The following is a 20,329-nucleotide window of genomic DNA, read 5'->3' as shown; positions in this document are numbered from 1 at the left end:
TTCATAACAGCAACTCCAAAGAGTGCTTCTAGGTGCGCCTTGACAATCAATTTAGTATTTTGATAACGTCTTTCTAAAGATGTCCAAGCCACGGTGTAGTTGGCTGCTGTCAGCTCAATGGATGAAATCGCTTGAAGAGCTTCTCCGGAGACAGACGATCGCAAGTACGTAAACCTGTCCATGTCTGTAAGCTTCTCGTTCCGATGGATAAGGCTGCGGAAAGCATCTCGAAATGGGACCCAATCTCGAAGTTTACCACAAAAGGTAGGTAATTTAATCTCTGGAAGTTTGATCTTCGAATATGCAGAAACCGAGGCAGTAACAGCGGGAGGGTTGGCGACACTCTCGTCCTTGATACGATGTTTTAGCAGCGATCCCTTGAGTCTGCAATATAAATTCTCCGCATCTCGTAAAATCTCATCGTTCTCTACATCCCTCCTTTCTTCAGCAGCTTCCAATCTCGCCAAACGGTCTGCTTCCTTCTCGTCTAGTTCTGGTTCTTCGTCATCTTCCAATTCATCCATTTCAGTTTCTATCAAATTTCGCACTTCTTTGAATTCACTAAATGCACTTTCTAGCAACTGCAAACGAACATCAACTTGATCTCTGTCGTCGATTGTATAATGTTCAACAAACTCGGCAATTCCTGTCATAGTGGTTCGCAAGCGTTTTTCACGTTTTTGGAGTGTTCTTAAACTGTTTGCCATCTTCATTTGATCGTCACTAATAACACACTTATCAATGTTGGTTCGTTTGCACTGCTCACCACACCGAGTTTTCACTTAATTCTCTATACACCGTCGCACTGCTAGTTGAATTATTAACCGTAACGAGAACCGCGAGAAGCATTGACTGACCACCCAAATTGACAGCAGCAAGGAGAATCGACCCAAGAACAACACGAGCCAACCAAAAACCCAGCAGAATGTAAGACCGACGACTTCTTTTAACCCACAGGGACCATCTACAGTTGTCAAAAAATAGAAATTCGCATGCAACTTAACTTTATTATTCCTCCTTGTAACATCGCCTCTATTTCTCAACCCAAACCACCGGTCTTCCCCACATGCAATTGAGAAGCCACAGACCATGCAATTACCGTACTTTCCTCAAATTTCCGTGGTAACAGCTCACATACACGCCGTCCGATATTCGTCGACCCAGTTCTCGGTTCTCCACATGTGGCAGCACTAATTGGGCAGCAACTCAGCGTCCAAAATGGCGATTATTCCGCATGCACTTCGCTTCGACAATGGACTATTGTTCGCGTTCAATCCGCCACGAGGAATATTCACGATACTTGTTCCGAATACCAGTACACGACACATCCGGTTCGAAGGACCACTTTGTTCATGCAAGTTCTTTGATGTGTCCACGTACCGGGAATTTTCTAGCACACGCGGCGGGAGGTGATATCGGCGGAACAAATTACACGCGGCACGATTTAGTGGATATCAAAACTCTTTAATTGTCGAGAAAGAATGTAGTGAATATAAATAGGTTAAGAAAGACTCGACTGCTTTCGATAACGTTTTATTACTGACTAACTGCTCTGGTATTTTCTACATCTGTAGGTAGTAAGTTTCAGTGGCACGATCATACGATCGGCAATCAAAAGGCCTTTTTGCTTATCATCTATATGTGTAACGATAGATAGGTAAAGCGCAATGAGAAAGGTATCTTCTAATCATACGGCTGAGCGAGAAGACAACTGATACTGTGTTGTGGAACATATGGTGGTTCTAAAACTACTAATAATTATTTTTGCCGCAACACCTTACACAGCCAGTATTGAAAAGCATCCTGGAAAACACTGCAGTTATACTTTAGTGTTTTTCTTGTCTACATTAATATTTGAAGCATATTATAATATGTCGCAAATATTAAAACGGCCAGGCCTACTGTGCAGAGTTGGGTTTGAAGATGTTTCAATATTATCTAGCAATTGAATTACTCATTTAATGAACAATTTAACCAACGAATCGTTTTGAAACTTGAATGCGGATGAAACGAGGACAACCGTACCGACCGTTTCAGATTAGAGGGGGTTGGGTTAAATCGTTGGGAGTGACTTGGCTAAGAAGGTTAATGTCACTCCTTTGGTCTTTTTGGATGGGACAGAGGTATTTACTGCCCATAACAGCATAAGAGTCCCATGTTGAAAAACAGCAAGCCGAGAAAAACGCTGTTCAAGATTGTCCCATCCATTGAGCCAAATGGATGGGACAACCATGTTTTGGTAACCCGGTAATCTTATTTGTGCAGTGTGATTCAGTGGTGATACAGAATACAATCCAACGGATAACTCATTTTCGACAAAAATCCACATGGGACTCTTATGCGTTTATGGGCAGTTTACACCTTGCCCTGACTATTGAGCCTAGGTTAAAGCAACTATTCTCGCTCTCTGAAATAAGAATTTAATGAATTTAATCCTTAAAGGCGTCCATTGTTTTTCAAACTTTGTGAAAATCATCTCAGTGTTAACACGTTACTGTGATATTTTGAGATGGTTTTCGCAATGTTGATTTAAAACAACATTGCGCAGTTAAGGGTTAAAGAAAATAACTTTTGGTATACGGGTTTATATGGGCTTCAATACTATTTCATCAGCTAAATTAGGTTTTACACCAACCGATATAACCCCACAAAATGAGCCGGATGAACTTCATTTGACATTTCTCGGTGGTTTGTTTACATGGTAGTTACGTAAGTTCGAATGTAACAGATGAGCACCCGTTGCACTCGCACTCACGCAACTGACAAAGTAAACAAACCACCGAGAATTGTCAAACATGAACTTGATTCATCATAAGTTCATTCGTGTCGTCATCTTGTAGAACTCAATAAAGGAAAGATGAAATAATTTTGGTAACTGAAAATTGATGAGTTCGAATACCATTTGTTAATTATGTTATTTTCAATTCGGATCTGACAATTTACTGTCCGAAAACCAGAAAATTCAGATGATGCAAGAAATGAATGATTCCATCATCTCCCATGACATGGAAGCACGAATTCATTGCATCAGCGGATTGCAGCCGTCCGATATTTTACATAATTTAAGCTGACGTTATTAAGCCAGTAGTGGAGTTTTTAAATAAATAAAAACAGTAAAACTCAATTGACAATCAAAGAAATATACAACATATAAACTAAATGGAACATAAAATATAACCGGAACAGGAGCACCGGAAACAGACTTGGGGTCCAAAACTATTCAATCCAGGCGGCTTCATACTCTTCTTCACTCCTATATCCTGATATCTTGCTTGGGCCTTCCTTTAATGCTGAGGAACGCCTGTCGTATTGGATCGCTTGCCTCTTCAGCTCTTCCGGAAACTCCCTTCACTTCTTCCGAGAATAAACAGCCAAACACTACCGATATTCAAATCTCGAAACCGGTGTTACTAAAAAAAACTATCAAAATCGTAGAAAATATCGCGAGAAAAATTGTCGACATAAGAATATTTAACTCCATTTAACAACAAAATTCTTATTAAATTTACTACTTTTAGTGTAAAATACACTTAGGGATCACATAAGAAAAATTTCATTCCTGGAAAAATAGGGGAAGTTGAGGTATTAGAAGATTTAATTAAAAAAATGTGGTTTGAAGAGTTAATGTAAAAAAATGTAATGTTTCTGATTTTTACCGCTAACGAATCTATTTTTGTTGTATTCCTGAGAATTTTCCTCGTTCAACAAGTTACATTTTATGAAAATTAATAGAGATATATGCACGAGAAAATGATAAAATTTAATATGAATGACAAAATGCCCTAGAGCCCCAACTTCTCGTATTCGTCAAGAAGGCTCCGTTCGATTTCTGAGAAAACACAATAGAAAAACTGCAAAATATGTATGATTTTCATCGCGGATCAGAAAAATTATTAAAAATGAGGGATTTTGGGCCCAAATTGACCCAGTACCCCACATTCCCACTTTTTTACTAGAAACTACTAAGAGGTATAAATTGTAATTTTCTAATTCCCACTTCAGTTATAGAATTTAATATTTTTTTCCTCCATATTTTCCCATAGTACCAATTTCAAAGATTTCAAGCGAAGTGGGCGGAAGCCTAGAATTGTCCAAATGATGTGAAATTTGGCATCTGAGCTTACTTTGACATTTGAGGAATTCCACGAAGATCCGTCCAAAAATAATTAAAATCCTGATCGATCCTGATAAAAGGGCGTAAACATTCCTACGTGCAACGATTTCAAATATTTTTTGTTCGATTACTGTATTTTATATAGCAAAACTTTCTAAGGACGAGTTTGAGAGAATTAATATTTATGTACGAAAAAATACACAGTGAAAATTTTTTTGTGTCATTTTTCACAATAACAAAAATTTGGGTTAAAAATTTAAATTGTAAAAAAATCCATTTTTTCTAATTTTTTATATTTTGTCAATAAAAACCTCAAGAGAAAAGAAACATTTTGAATGTGATTGTGTGATGGAGAACTTATCGGCAAAAAAGTTTTTCTAACAATAACTTTATACATGTTTTTAAATTTCATGCTAATTGACATACGTAACATTTTCTTGTAAATTTCATCAATTTTGAAAATGAAATAAGGGTAGTAACTTTTCAACTATATTAAATAATGACAATAAATTTAGTTATTTAATACATTTATTTACATGCTAATGTTGTTTGTTATATTTAATATTCCTACACGAAAACCTTTTTGAATCTGAATAAATGCTTATTATCTACATAATGTATGGTGAAGGGTGGACCATCAATCGAATCTCATTTAATGAGCGTCAAATCATCGGTACGCCTTATGGCTTCTAGTGCTACGTAGTGTGGATTATAATTTCCGCATATCCATTGTCTACATATAGCGTAAACGTCGTCGTTGTGCCTTAGAAATTCCTCAGTTTCGAATAAATTAACTGTAGTGTTTTCTGTTCTCGTTAAGAATTGACCAATTTTGTAAGAAATACCATTAATTTTACAAGAAGTCAAACTGACTGTACCTTCGGTACTGAAAGGCCATGAAATGATTTTATTCCAATACGGTCTAAATTTTAATATCTGTTCTATGAAACTTCCTTCAACGTGTGACTCAACAAACGAGTTGTTGTTTACATAATATGCAAACTGCAAACATGATTTTATGCACAACGAATACGCTATGTTACTGCGAGACGTAATGATATGAGCATACTCCTTAAAAATTTGGTGTTTAGCTTCATTTCGGAAGCACATCATCCGATAGATAGGTCCACTGTTTCTAATAACTTTAGAATAATGCACCAAAAAGTGCTGCTTAGGCTTTAAATGCTTATCGAATATTTGTAAATATAAATGATTATGTTCCTTAACTAAATTTTCTAATTCTTTCAGGTCATATTCGGTAAAAGTTCTATTCATAATAACATCTATCAGTTTGATGAGTGTGGTGCAAAAATTCCAGACAGGGTCATGTGGTGGTATATATGGTCCTACAATGAAGCTAAAGTTGTTACAAAAAGATCGCATTTCATCAGATGTGAATCTTAGAACAACCGATTTGGACTTATTTTTTGTATCGTAGGTTTCAGTTATAACAGGCATTCGGCGCATACCAACTTCCAATGATGTTTTTCCAATAATGTTGATGCGGGTGTTTAAATCGGAAAGTGACAAGTATCGTTTTTCATAAATGAAATTATGTAAAGCTGCAGTGAAGCCATATTTACAAACACCATTACTGTAAATGTCATGCATAGCATCTACATAGGTATTTTCTATGACATGAAATGATGGCAACTTATTAAATTCTGATGGTCCTACTATTCCAGTTTCTGATTGTTTATTTGTTAAGATATCTTCATTGTAATTTTCAATAGTTCTCAGACTTCTGTCGTATTCTTTGTCATCTTTTTGAAGTTCCTGTTTTGGTCTACGGCAAAATCGACAATAGAATGTAGCATTGAAACTACCAGAAAAGAGAAGAAGAGTATGGATTCCGAGATTATCCCCTTGGAGCATCGTGAGAACGAATCTTACTTTGATTTGCTTACCCTGGATATGCATAAGAATTCCCTCTTCTTCAATTTTTCTAAAAATGCTCACTATCTTTTCCACTAGTTTGTTGATGCCAACTTTATTCATAACTATTTTTCTGATAAAGCCAGCCACAAAAATGTTGCAAATTCTTGAACTATATTTTTCAGGAAGTGAAGGGAAATTGTAGTAAATGCCACATACAGAGTCGACCTTATGATGGGAGCTTTGAGTATCGTTAATTTCGAATTCATCGCAATATAGCCAAATCGGTATAACATGATCAAAATCTTTATCGTTTACATATTTTTGTTTGACTTTTTGCCAAATTCTACCATTGAGGAAATGATTCATGCTTTTTGAATTTTCCAGGTTTTTAGTGTTTTCAATTGTTTCTGTCATTCGTAACCCAACTTTGTACCGGGAAACAAGTGCTTTTTGTTCTCTCCGGCGTGGTTTAGTTTTTTCGGTGGTACGAAGGTGCTTGCTGTGGCAGAGGCTGCAGTAAAGCATTAGTAATAAACAGTCTCGCGAGTGATAGTTATTACCTGCGATATCGGTGCAGTGAAGTTACTAAACAGTTTTCTTGCCTGAAAGACGGCTTTGTTTAGACGAGCTATATCAGCTCTATTGTGTGAAGGTCACGCGGGTGACGGATAAAACAAACGAAGGATCAATTCACCTACCAGCTCGTCAGGAACCAACTGGTGAAGTGTTTTGTTTTTTACTTTTCTTATCGATTTTTTTTCTTTTTATTGCTTTTGATTTTTTATTTTGATTTAAGTTAAACAGTGCGGTCGAGCGTGTTGCTCCCGCAACAAAATGGAACAAACAGAAGGATCACCCTCCGAAGACGAATATTATGGGGAAGAAGAACATATATCTGATACTGAGACAGATAATGTTATGATCGATCCACTTCCCCCCAATATCTCACAGCCCCCCCGAGTCAAGGTTTACCAGGATGGATCCGCTGGTCCTTGGGTGGTATACTTTCGGCCCAAAAATAAACCGTTAAACAGCATAACTGTTGCACGGGAGCTGACAAAACGTTACTCGGCCGTAACCGAGATTAAAAAGGTTCAGTCAGATAAACTGCGCGTAGTCGTTACTGACTTGAAACAGGCCAATGATATCGTTAGCAATAGCCTCTACGCTGGAGTATCGCGTCTACATCCCTTCTCGTGATGTGGAGATCGACGGTGTGGTAAGTGATGCGGGTCTAACTGTCGATGATCTGATGAATGATGGGGCTGGCCGCTTTAAGGACCCTAACCTTCAATCAGTTAAGATTTTGGAGTGCAAGCAATTGCACTCAAAGTCCATCGAAGATGGTAATTACTATCCATCAGACTCGTTTCGCGTAACCTTCGCCGGATCTGCACTTCCGAGTTACGTTGAAGTGGGAGGAGCTCGTCTACCTGTACGCCTGTTTGTACCGCGGGTCATGAATTGTTCCAATTGCAAGCAGCTAGGTCACACGGCCACCTACTGTAGCAACAAGCAACGGTGCGGTAAATGTGGGGAACGCCATGCGGATGATACTTGCAGTAGGCCCGCTGAGAAGTGTGTTTACTGTGGGGAGAATCCGCATGCACTTTTGACATGCCCAACGTACAAACTTCGCGCGGATAAACTGAAGCGATCCGCCAAAGATCGCTCCAGACGCTCTTACGCAGAAATGCTTAAAAGAGCTGTTCCACTTATCTCCGAAAACCCATTCGCTCTCTTGCCAACTGACGATAACGCCTCTAACGACCCTTGCGAGGGGCATTCTTTGGCTCCGCTTGGAAACTCTAGGAAAAGACCTAATCAAAACTCACCTGAACTTCCTCGTAAGGGTCCTAGGTTGTCCCAAACAAGGGTACAAAATAAAAATAATTCATCAACTGGAAGTGCTGGTACAAATCCGAAGATAATACCTCCTGGTTTTGGGAAATTGAGATACAACCAGGAGTTCCCAGCACTCCCCGGGGCACCAAAAATCCCAAGTGCTCCAATTTTACAGTCAGAAACTCACCCTAAAACGGGATTCCTTAAATTTTCTGACATTGTGGACTGGATATTCACAGCTTTCAACATTACCGATCCTATGAAAAGCTTGCTGGTTGCTATTCTACCAACAGTAAGAACATTTTTAAAACAGTTGACTGAACAATGGCCCCTCCTTACAGCGATCGTATCCTTCGATGGCTAACTTATTAGACGGAATCAGGGATCTGATCACTGTTTTACAGTGGAACTGCAGAAGTATTATCCCCAAAATCGATTCATTAAAACACTTGCTAAATTACAATCATTGTGATGCATTTTCCTTATGTGAAACATGGCTAACTTCTAATATAAACCTCAACTTCCACGATTTTAACATTATCCGCTTGGATCGAGAAGACTCATATGGGGGGGGGTACTTTTAGGGATCAAAAAGTGCTACTCCTTCAATCGAATCAACCTCCCTTCGACGCCAGGCATTGAAGTTGTCGCTTGTCAAACAACAATTAAAGGCAAAGATCTTTGCATTGCTTCTATTTACATTCCTCCTAGGGCCATGATGGGATATCGAAGATTCTCCAACGTGATTGAACACCTTCCCTCGCCCCTCCTGCTTCTTGGAGACTTTAACTCTCACGGTACGGGGTGGGGCTGTCTATACGACGATAATCGATCTTCGACAATTCAAGACCTTTGTGACAACTTCAATATGACAATTCTGAACACAGGGGAAATGACACGGATCCCTAGACCACCTGCGCAAGCAAGTGCACTGGACATATCTTTATGCTCGACATCAATAGGGTTAGATTGCAAGTGGAAGGTAATATCTGATCCCCACGGTAGTGACCACTTACCAATTGTAATTGCAATCACCACTGGTTCAAGACCATCGGCACCAATCAATGTTCCCTATGACCTCACACGAAACATTGATTGGAAGAGCTACGCTGCTGCGATATCCAAAACTATCGATTCAACACAGGTACTTCCCCCGGAGGAAGAATATAAGTTTTTGTCCAACTCGATTCTCGATAGCGCGATTCAAACTCAGACGAAACGAGTACCCGACGTGAACACCCAAAAACGTTCTCCCAACCCGTGGTGGGACAAAGAGTGCTCAAACGTGTACGCGGAGAAAGCTGCCGCGTATAAAACCTTCCGGAACGACGGGTTAGTTGCTAGTTATCGAGTGTACGCGATATTAGAAAAGCGAATGAAAAATTTAATGAAAGCTAAGAAACGCAGTTACTGGCGCCGGTTTGTCGACGGGTTAACAAGAGAAACATCGATGAGCACTCTTTGGGGCACGGCCCGACGTATGCGAAACCGAAACAGTACTAACGAGAGCGTGGAATATTCAAACCGTTGGATATTCGATTTCGCCAAGAAAGTTTGTCCGGATTCCGCCCCGGCACAGAAAATCTACCGCGCCGCGTCGCCTTACAATACCGCGAACGAAACACCGTTTACGATGGTGGAGTTCTCACTTGCTCTCTTATCATGTAACAATAAAGCCCCGGGGCCAGATAGAATCAAATTCAACTTGTTGAAGAATCTGCCAGACTCTGCCAAAAGACGCTTGTTGAATTTATTTAATAGGTTTCTTGAGGGTAACATTGTCCCACATGACTGGAGACAGGTGAGGGTCATCGCCATCCAAAAACCAGGAAAACCAGCCTCCGACCATAATTCGTATCGTCCGATTGCAATGCTGTCCTGTATCCGGAAGTTATTCGAAAAAATGATCTTGTTTCGCCTCGATAATTGGGTCGAAACAAATGGCTTACTGTCAGATACACAATTTGGCTTCCGCAAAGGCAAAGGGACGAACGATTGCCTTGCGTTGCTCTCAACAGAAATTCAAATGGCATATGCTAACAAAGAGCAGATGGCATCAGTATTCTTGGATATTAAGGGGGCTTTCGATTCAGTTTCGATCAACATTCTTTATGAGAAGTTGCACCAGCATGGTCTTTCGCCAATTTTAAATAACTTTTTGCTAAACCTGTTGTCTGAAAAACAAATGCATTTCTCGCATGGCGATTTATCGACATCACGATTTAGCTACATGGGCCTTCCCCAGGGCTCATGTCTAAGCCCTCTCCTCTACAATTTTTACGTGAATGACATTGACGAATGTCTTGTCAATTCCTGCACGCTAAGGCAGCTTGCAGATGACGGTGTGGTCTCTATTACAGGTTCTAAAGCCGTCGACTTGCAAGGACCACTGCAAGATACCTTGGACAATTTGTCTGCTTGGGCTCTCCAGCTGGGTATCGAGTTCTCCACGGAGAAAACTGAGCTAGTCGTATTTTCTAGGAAGCGTGAACCAGCGCAACTACAGCTTCAATTAATGGATCAAACTATTGCTCAGGCTTCAACATTCAAATATCTCGGGGTATGGTTCGACTCTAAAGGTACCTGGGGATGTCACATTAGGTATCTGAAACAGAAGTGCCAACAAAGGATCAACTTTTTCCGTACAATAACTGGAACATGGTGGGGTGCCCATCCAGGAGACCTAATCAGGCTGTACCAAACAACGATATTATCAGTGTTGGAGTACGGATGTTTCTGCTTTCGCTCCGCTGCGAACATACATTTCATCAAACTGGAGCGAATCCAGTATCGTTGCTTGCGTATTGCCTTGGGTTGCATGCACTCGACCCATACGATGAGTCTCGAAGTGCTGGCGGGCGTTCTTCCTCTGAAAAATCGATTTTGGGACCTCTCATATCGATTACTCATTCGATGCGATATTCTGAACCCATTGGTGATTGCAAATTGCGAAAGGCTTGTCGAGCTTAATTCTCAGACCCGATTCATGTCCTTGTACTTCGATTACATGGCACAGAACATCAATTCATCTACGTATAACGTCAACCGTGCTCATCTCTTAGATACTTCTGATCACACTGTATTTTTCGATACATCCATGAAGGAAGAGATTGGTGGAATTCCGGATCATATTCGCCCACAAGTGGTCCCAAATATTTTCTATAACAAATACCATCAAGTCGACTGCGCCAAAATGTTCTACACTGACGGATCAATTCTCAACGGGTCCACAGGCTTCGGTATCTTCAACGAAAATCTTGCTGCCTCATTCAAACTCAATGATCCTGCTTCAATTTACGTCGCAGAATTAGCTGCCATTCAGTATACTCTCGGGATCATTGACACCCTGCCCTCAGACCATTACTTCATCGTTTCGGATAGTCTCAGCTCCATTGAGGCCATCCGTGCGGCGAAGCCTGGAAAGCACTCACCGTATTTCCTGGGGAAAATACGGGAATATCTGAGTGCTTTATCTGAAAAATCTTACCAGATTACCTTGGTTTGGGTCCCGTCACATTGTTCTATTGCGGGCAATGAGAAGGCGGACTCTTTAGCCAAGGTGGGCGCATTAGAAGGCGACACTTACGAAAGACCAATTTGCTTCAACGAATTTTTCAGTATCTCTCGTCAGAGGACGCTCGATAGTTGGCAAACCTCATGGAGCAATGGGCATCTGGGACGGTGGCTACATTCCATTATCCCGAAGGTATCAACGAATGCTTGGTTTAAGGGGTTGGATGTGAACCGGGACTTTATTCGTACGATGTCAAGGATCATGTCCAACCATTACTCGTTTGACGCGCATCTCCGTCGTATAGGGCTTGCTGAAAGTAATCATTGTGTTTGTGAGAACGGCTACCACGACATCGAGCATGTTGTTTGGCTGTGCGCAGAGTACTGTGTTGCCAGGTCCCAACTAATAGATTCCCTTCGGGCCCGAGGTAGATCACCCTATGTGCCAGTCCGGGACGTCCTGGCAAGCCGTGACCACCCCTATATTTTTCTTATCTATATCTTTTTGAAAACCATTGATGTCCAAGTTTAATACATTTTCCCCTCTCTCATTCACAGTAGAATCTCACCAACCTATCCCTGTATCTACAATATGGCATTGCTTCACGAGTCTTCGGTGCATACCCTTCTTGATAACCGTCTACCCAGAACATCATGACATACCTCACATGCAGATGATATAGAGAACATCATGACAGTATCAGAGTGCCAATAATTATCCGAAATATCGACCCTCCCCTCGCCCCTGCGATTACAGGCTGGAAACTACAACACTACAACAAAGCGTGCATATCCGCCACAATGATCAATCAGCAAACGACGATGTCAATTACACAATATGTATCCCACTTCCTACCTTTTTCCTTTACTTACATAAGAGGGGAGCAAGCCGCCCCTAAATACGGCTTTCCTTTCCCCCACTAACATGTGACATGTAATTAAAAAAAAAATGAATTATCGGCCTCGTTAAGCTAAAGCATTTGGGCCTAAATAAACGTATTTAAGATAAAAAAAAAAAAAATTGTTTCTGTCAATATAGTATGATGTTCAAAAAATATTTTTATTTGAAACTCAATATCATTCAACACTAAGCAAGATTTTCTGTCATAGTTATCTATTTGAAATTCTTCTGGTATTGTGCAGTTGTCGTTATTCATCGTTATAACCAAGGGATACCTAAAGATGCCTATTGTTTTAAGGTAGTTGAATAATTTGTAGTCACTGTCAATGAAATTAAAAGCTGTTCTCATACTGGAGAGACATGCGGAAAGCTGATGTAGCATTTCAGGATTACTTGTACTAACATGTAAGTTTTCGATTTGATCAGCAAAACTACTGCAAAGCTTTTGAGTTTCGTTATGAATATGTTGAACGTCTTGTCTTGAAAAGTTTTTGCTGTTGTGCATGCTTAAAGTGAAATCGGTAGCAGATTTTTGAACAGTGAACAATTTGTTTGTTATACTAGCTTCTCCTTCATGTTTATTGATTTCATTTCTTTGCATTTTATTATTCGGTTCACTTTCGACTGTGAGTGTAGCTTCGCAAATATCTTCATTACCAGGTAACGTATTAGATTCGCCTGGATCAAATTTATGATTTCTCAAATGTCGCTTAAAATTATAGATTTTACTGAACGTTTGTGGACACCCAGGATAGCTACATGGATATCTGTAGTTTGCAGGTGTTCTATGCTCGACTGTTAGATGTTTCAGCAGCTTTTCGGCAGAATCAAACCGGATTATACAGCTTTCGATGCAGCATTCGACGAACATGATTGTTGATTGGCGGTTAAATATGCAGACAGCTTGGCAATGCAAACATAAGTGCTTGTGCAATCTATTTCGTACACATGCTTTTGCACGAAGAGCCACACCAATTTAGAGATTTTTGAAGTTGGCAAGCCAAGAACGACAGTCAGTTTGATGAGTACATCTATGCCTCTAGCGATGTTTTGTAGATTGTACCGTAAGTCCTTATAAGCTACCAGACAATTTCCCGATACATTATTGTAGTCTTCTCCAAAAATTATAAGCTTGGCCGTCACTGGCGTTCCTTGCTCATCCCATTGGTCTCGTAACTTTTCCAAAGCTACTTGTGCATCTTCATTTGTCTTGCAAAATAGCAATGTATCGTCTTGAGCAGTCGCAATAGTAGGTTTGAATCCTGAAGCTGCCTTCACAGGAACAAGGACGGTGTTCAAACCAAGCAAGACAGCCGGTAAGCGCAAATCTGCTTAAAGAAATATTCGTGATGAAAACCATTAAAACTTCTTGAACATTTGAGTTACCTGAAGACAGCTTTGTGTTTTGAATTGTACGAATGATTGATTTTGCTGATGGATCCTTTGCATTTTTAGCAATGTAGCATCCGATAGGATCGATAATTTGCTCCCATTTATTCAGGCCACAAGATGCCGTTCTAAATCCAAGTAGCCTAAAATCTGAATCCATCTATGTAATGAAAAATAGTAAATTAGTATAAAAAATTAACCGATTAATTATAAATAAGGTGCGTACCAGCTGATATCCATATTTCGAATACAAATGAGGAAACGTTTGAAGTATTTTAGAGCTTTGGTTATTTTTTCTTAAGCTCTCTTTCCTGGCGTCAAACGACTGTTCCCATTGTGTAATTACAGTTGACCACGGTGAGTTATTTAATTGGAGCCAGTCTAGAGCGCTGATGGCTTCGTGTGGTATTTCAATTACCATACATTTGGCTTTTTCAGCACCGCTCAGATGCTCATCTTCTTCTCTCTCTCTTTTGCGCTCAGACTGTCTAAGATAATTAATCCTGCTATAAAGCTTACCTCCAGGATTGCCTTTATCTTTAGAGATAAAGTATGTCGCCTAATAAAACAAGAAAATTTGGAGTAAGTTTTAAATGTGGTATTATCAATACATTCTACCTTCGTTTCGTTTGGAAAAAGTCCGATGATAACATCCGCATAAATGTTCAACTGTTCGGCGGTGGTTTTCTTTTTTCTTTTGAGATGTTGCCTCGCAATGACATCGGTCAAAAACTTTTTACTGGCTTCTGACAATTCCAGATTGTTTCCGATGTTTTTCAGGATCTTAGAACCAATCACTGTTTCCCGCAAAAGGTCTTCAAGTGATTTTGAAGTAAAGTAATAATTAGAATGCTGTGGAAAACAAGAAAAAGCTATTAAAATGAAATTGAAAATAATATTGTTTTATTTAACGTACCACTTCAGCAGCAAGCTCGGAGTTTTCATCAGCGTTATCAGCAGTATCGTTTGTTCCCGTTTCGTCTTTGGTGTCTAGAAAAGATTCTGGCTCTTCACGGTGGGCCCTCGCTTTGTTTTCCGGTAGGATCGTTCTCCCAGATTCGGGATGTGTTCTAGGTTGGGTTTCCGGCGAGAAAATCGTATCATCTATCGTGGACTCGATGTGAGTAACGTTTTGAGCATCGGTCTGTTCTTCTTCCGTGTCTTGGGTATCATTCAGTTTGTCCTGTAGGTAAAATGCATTAACATTTCCAGCCGGACAAATGGGTTTCCTTCTATTGTCATATTACTAACCTCTTTAACTATTTCCCCTGGTTCAATTTTGTCTTCCGGTGTCTCAGGAGTATTTTCGTCTTCCGGGTTCTCGTCAGACAACAAATTACTGCTTTTTTCGTAGATAATCACCGCGCCGTCCAGATCCTGAAAGTATTAAATGAAAGTACAATATGATTACAATTATATTAGAAAAATGAATGAATAATTCTTACATTACGACTCCGCCAGCTTGAAATCCATCCCCAAATCACATCAATATTCCAATCAGGGTCTGACTGCGACAGAGCTTCGTATATTTTATCTTTTGTCCATGAAATAAGGGCGGTTGTATCTACTCCACACTCTGCGAATCAAAATGGAATACTCCACATGTATGATATGCACAATTAAAACAGTAACACTTTTATTAAAAATACCTTCGAATATTTGCAACGCACTAGCCGGAATCGGAAGGTCTGCCAGTAAATCCTCAGCGGACGCCATTTTCCTCTGCACTGTATATGTTTTATACGTGCTTCTTATAATTTTCTTCACACAAGATGCAACTTTGAATTTCATTGCACTCACGTATGAAATTTACACGTCTAACGTATACATTTTATAATGCGAGTAAATGAAGTTTATGTACATGCTATGAGAAACATACGACAACTATAAAAATATTAGAAATCTGAAAATCAACTAGCTCATAAGATTTAAGTTATGATATTCATAAGTGCAGTATCCTCAGTGTATAATATCCAGCTCATATTTTTTCGCCTTTTGATATCTCCGTCATCTATGAAAACTGTTTCGGTTCCGAGCGTTTCCCTTAAGTAGATGATAGGACTATTATGAAATAAAAACGCTTTTAACCCTTTCATGCCTAACTTTTTTCTAGTGCATGTAGGGTTTAAAAACTATTTTTCTTTGAAAACGGTGGAGTCAAGAAACTCGAAAAACCTTTTTCAGAAAGGTAGGTGCTTTCCTTGCAGTGCTAGAAGCTGCTCAATTTTTACCTTCCAATGCTCAGTACAATTCTCCTAGAGTATTTATAATAGTCCAACTGCGTGAAAAACGTACTCAAAAATAGTCTAAATTGATAAGTTTTATCAGTTTTCACTAATATTGCAACATAACGAAGTTATATGAAAAATTCATTTTCCGTCGTAAACGTAAACGGTCCCTGGCAGCACTGCTCCATTGGTGTTCAATCAGACTAATTGCAATAACTTCAGTTCTAAAGCTGATCCTTATAACTGTTAATACTCAAAGCCAATAGTCACATTTATTAGCCTTACTTGTTTTTGTGAGCAAATCTTGCCTCAATCAAAAGTTATAGGTGTTTAAAAACGTTGTTGTCCACAAACAACATGGACATGAATGGATTAAGAACATGGCCAGGTGTGTAAATGAGCGGGTCCACGTCATTGTAGATCATGGCGAGATCTGATATGGCAATGGATATGCTCAATTTTGCAACTCCATCTACGATTTGTGCAGGTGTTCGTGCTATGCTGTACTATGCTCGGAAAAATTGAGAAATGTCTGTTCTAGAACTTTGAAGAAGGCTTCTGGTTTCTATCTCCCATCGTTAAAAGTTAGTGTTTTGACCCCCTATGCGGTAAAATGTGGAACTCAAATTTTGTACCCAAGAGAAGACGCACATTATGTAATAAAATTCTTCCAATTATACTATTGAGCTAAACTCAGCCATTATTTCGTAAAAAAGATCGTGAGAATCGACTACTGATTCATCATCTACGTGATTTCGTCCCATGCAAAACTAACTTAGACATCACTACGTTAAAAATGTAATAACTTCTCCTACTAAAGGGTGACTTATTCGCAGTCTTCGACAAAGTTGTAGGCAATAAAATTATCTTTATTATTTTCACTCATAGTAATGAACTGTTGTATACAGTGCCACCTAGCGGTGAAATGCCAGTTAGTGTTCTCCATGTAAATTGTTGAAAAATACCATACAAGCTTCAAGTACGTTGGTCCGGTAGCTAGACTTGTACGATTTCTCTCAAACTTGGAACAGACACTCCTGATGGGGCTAGGAATCGATTCAAGGATGGGCCGTTGAGGGTCATACATTTCTTGTCACTCTACTGTTCATGTTACTCTTTATTCAAGTTATTGAATTACGGAAATCTTACTTGCTGATTTTTCATTACGTAATCCAAGGACCCTTTTAACCTATTAAAAATATGTTCAAATGCGCCTATCTCTTGTCGTTTTTTCTTGGCGATTCACTTAAATACTTATAGATTGCGTGTTTCATACAAATGAAAATTATTTTTTCCGTTGATTCCATGTTAAAGTAACAAAATAAAGCATCATATATATGACGATAATTTGACGTCACTCCGCAATAAGTATTATGCCCAATGTCCCTTAACCCTCGATTGGTATTATGGCAAATGTCGATTATGTCGTTATTTAACGTCCGTTTTTCCAAATATTCCTACCTCAATAAGCATTATGCCAAATGTTCATATTATGCCAAACGTCCATTAGGCCATATGGGGTACATCGGTTTTGGTTGACGAGAAGGGTGTTGCGTTCTATGGTTACGTTAACGCATGATCAACGGATACAAATTCTATTCTTTGTATTATTTAATTTCACGTTATAATATCGCGAGGCAAATGGTCTGGAATATCCAACAATAAGATAAGATAACAATTGTATAACTGATTTCAACTGATGTCCTATTGTGTTATGTTTTGAATGTGATTGTAAAATGGGTGAGTTTTGAGTAAAGATTTAAAACAAACTGAGTAATGCTATGCTTGATCTGTTTATTATTTGTATTTCAAAGTTTTTCATAAATGACAAACTGTTCAATGCAAATAACGAAATAATTACGGGACACCTCTCCCCCTGTTCAATACATTTATTTTCTTTGACAGGTTGATTGTTGATTATCAAAATAACCAATGCCGATCATTGATACCATATGTCAGTACAACGAGCAAGTGCTTTGAGTTGAATGAACATCTGAAATGTTACCTAGAACAGAAACCACAAATCACGTCCTCCAGTAACACATGTCGGACTGTGGTACCCTATGTAAAAAGGGTATCGCTTCTAGAGAATCATGTTTGTAGGAACACTTCGTCTGCTCCGGTTATCAATGCGCTACAGCCAGATGTTCAAACAAAAGATACACCAGAAACAACTAGTCTACGTTCCCAGAACGTTTTGTTCCCATCTCCAGAAGAAGAGAATTATATAAAAAGTTTGCCTGTTCTGGTAACTACACAAATACAAGGACATGCTGATCCTTTCTTCAAACAAATAACAAATGTACAACAACTTGATACGAATTATAAGCACCCAATTAAAAACATCAAACAATCTGGAGTTGAGCTATACGACAAAAATGCTCAAATAATGCCTACGGAGCTTTTCCCCACTGATGAAAATATTGAATTCAATTTAGCCGTATCGAATGAAAATTCTTCAATATCTATGGAACCATTCGATTTGTTTCCAGAGATCGAGGCTTCGCAGCAAACTGCTAACACTGTTGCTACGAGTAACACTTGTCAAGAAATTGTAAAATATATTGAAAATCGCAGCTATTGGCCTGATTTAGAAAATCCAAGTTGTATAGTGGCGTTGGCATCACGTGGATTGAAGCGTAAACTGAAGTTGAGAAGCCCTTTTTCTCATGCATCGATTAAAAAAATAAGGACTGTCAGAGCAATAGGTTCATATATAACCGAAAACTATGCAACTGTTTCAATTGCGAAATCAACACAACACTGCGTTTCGGATAGCAGTACGTAAGTATTAAAATAAATGTAAAATTTCAACACTATAATAAGTTTATATTTTCGACAGATCGATCGAAGCATTACAATGCCAATCGCCGATTTCCTATTTCGTCAGTAAGTCAATCCAACAAATGGATCTGAACTTCATCACGAAGAATTTTTCTGAAGATCCGCTGCTCACCTCATCATCTGGCAATAACTGTCGTGCTCTGGCACCCTTTGTAAAAAGAGTATCCTTGCTAGAAGCTATTCTTTCCAATTGTAGCGCTATCGAGCATATAGCAACTTCATCGCAGCTGTCAACCGGTCGAACAGTGTCTTTTTCAAAGACTCTCTCCTGGGGAGATGAGGATGTTGATTTTACCGATCATTATGATAGTGTCGAGAGCGAGGAAGAGTTTTACACAGCCAAAACTGATGTTGCGATGGTTCGTTCAATTGAGCAACCCCAAAATAAGTCGGTGGACCAGCCACTTCACAGCAACAATTCCACTGTAGCCGTTTACTACCGAATTCACTCATTTTGGAATCAAAATAAGTACGATGAGCTGCTCCAAGCTAAGCGCAGAGGACAAGTCATTCGTATTCAGCGTAATAAACGCTATCGATTTATTCCGTACGATAGAAATAATCGGAAACAACGACGAGCGTGTCCGTTTGATGGAGATAGCAGCACGTGGATTCATAAGCTATCTAAACAAATCACAGCAGAACCACCAACTTCCAGCCAATCAACAAGTTCTGTGGAACACTGTCCTACAACAAAAAGCGCTGACACTAGCCTAGCTTTGATACCATACGCTGGAAATCCAATTCTGAGTGCTATCCATGAACAAATTTCCACAACACTGAAATCTTTTGTTTTCCACTCGGAACTGACTGGATATTTGACGTTCTGTAGTAATGTAGATTGCCAATCTACAATGATTTTGCGCCGTGGATTGAAACGAAAATTAGAACGGGATAACATTTTGACCGGCTCCATTGTCTCTAAAAAGTTTAAAGGTTCAGATTCGTCATTAACTGAATCATCTGATTAGTCGGGCGAATCTTTTGTGAAACTTCGTCGTTTGATCACGAACACCGAATGATCTATGCTGGATCATGGACGTAAATATTTTTTGACTATGTTGTTTCGATTTTCAATGACTAACGAAATTATTTTATATTTTTAGAGTACTATTGATAAATGACAAAATAAGGGTCAAGTAAAGCGTTCGATTCGATGATCCAACATTATTCATATCGGCCCAAACCTTGGCAACTTTTCACGAATTGCACGTGAATTATTGGACTATCCCGGTAGTATGAGAAGAACCGAGTATTTCGTCGTTACGTATATGTAGTTTTATATTTTTAACAACGTGATAATCAGTATGTTTGTTTTCTTCTTTTACGTACTGATAATATTCGAATTACTAAAACATTGCCTATGTTTGTTGTGAATATTTTAATTTTTCTTGTTTTTAATTAATTTGTAAGTAATCGTTTCGCCTGCAGGCGACACCTTCTGATGTTGCACTGTTTCGTTTAACTTGTTACAAACCAGTTGAATAAAAACCTATCTGAACACATCAAATGCTTTAATCGTGCTATTTCATCGATTACCATGACTGGTTGCTATTGATACATATTCAACATCAATTTGAAAATCCATTTTATTTACACCTGCCCTAAATTTTCATA

The 20,329-nt window shown here is 39.1% G+C and overlaps 1 protein-coding gene across 1 annotated transcript in view; it reads left to right on the top strand.

The window, feature by feature from the left end:
- Positions 1 to 20,208, top strand: part of LOC131681581 (uncharacterized) — a 28,341-nt gene extending 8,133 nt beyond the window's left edge. Inside the window, exons 3-5 of the mRNA XM_058962449.1 lie at positions 17,774 to 18,652; positions 18,711 to 19,753; positions 19,819 to 20,208. Of these exons, the coding sequence (XP_058818432.1) occupies positions 17,774 to 18,652; positions 18,711 to 19,683 (1,852 nt within the window). The 3' untranslated portion in view covers positions 19,684 to 19,753; positions 19,819 to 20,208. The remainder of the gene's footprint in view (positions 1 to 17,773; positions 18,653 to 18,710; positions 19,754 to 19,818) is intronic.
- Positions 20,209 to 20,329: the final 121 nt, after the last annotated feature.

Source organism: Topomyia yanbarensis, chromosome 2 (genome assembly GCF_030247195.1).
Source record: "Topomyia yanbarensis strain Yona2022 chromosome 2, ASM3024719v1, whole genome shotgun sequence".
In the NCBI taxonomy this organism is placed as follows: Eukaryota; Metazoa; Arthropoda; class Insecta; order Diptera; family Culicidae; genus Topomyia; species Topomyia yanbarensis.
This window is presented reverse-complemented; position numbering and strand designations above follow the sequence as displayed.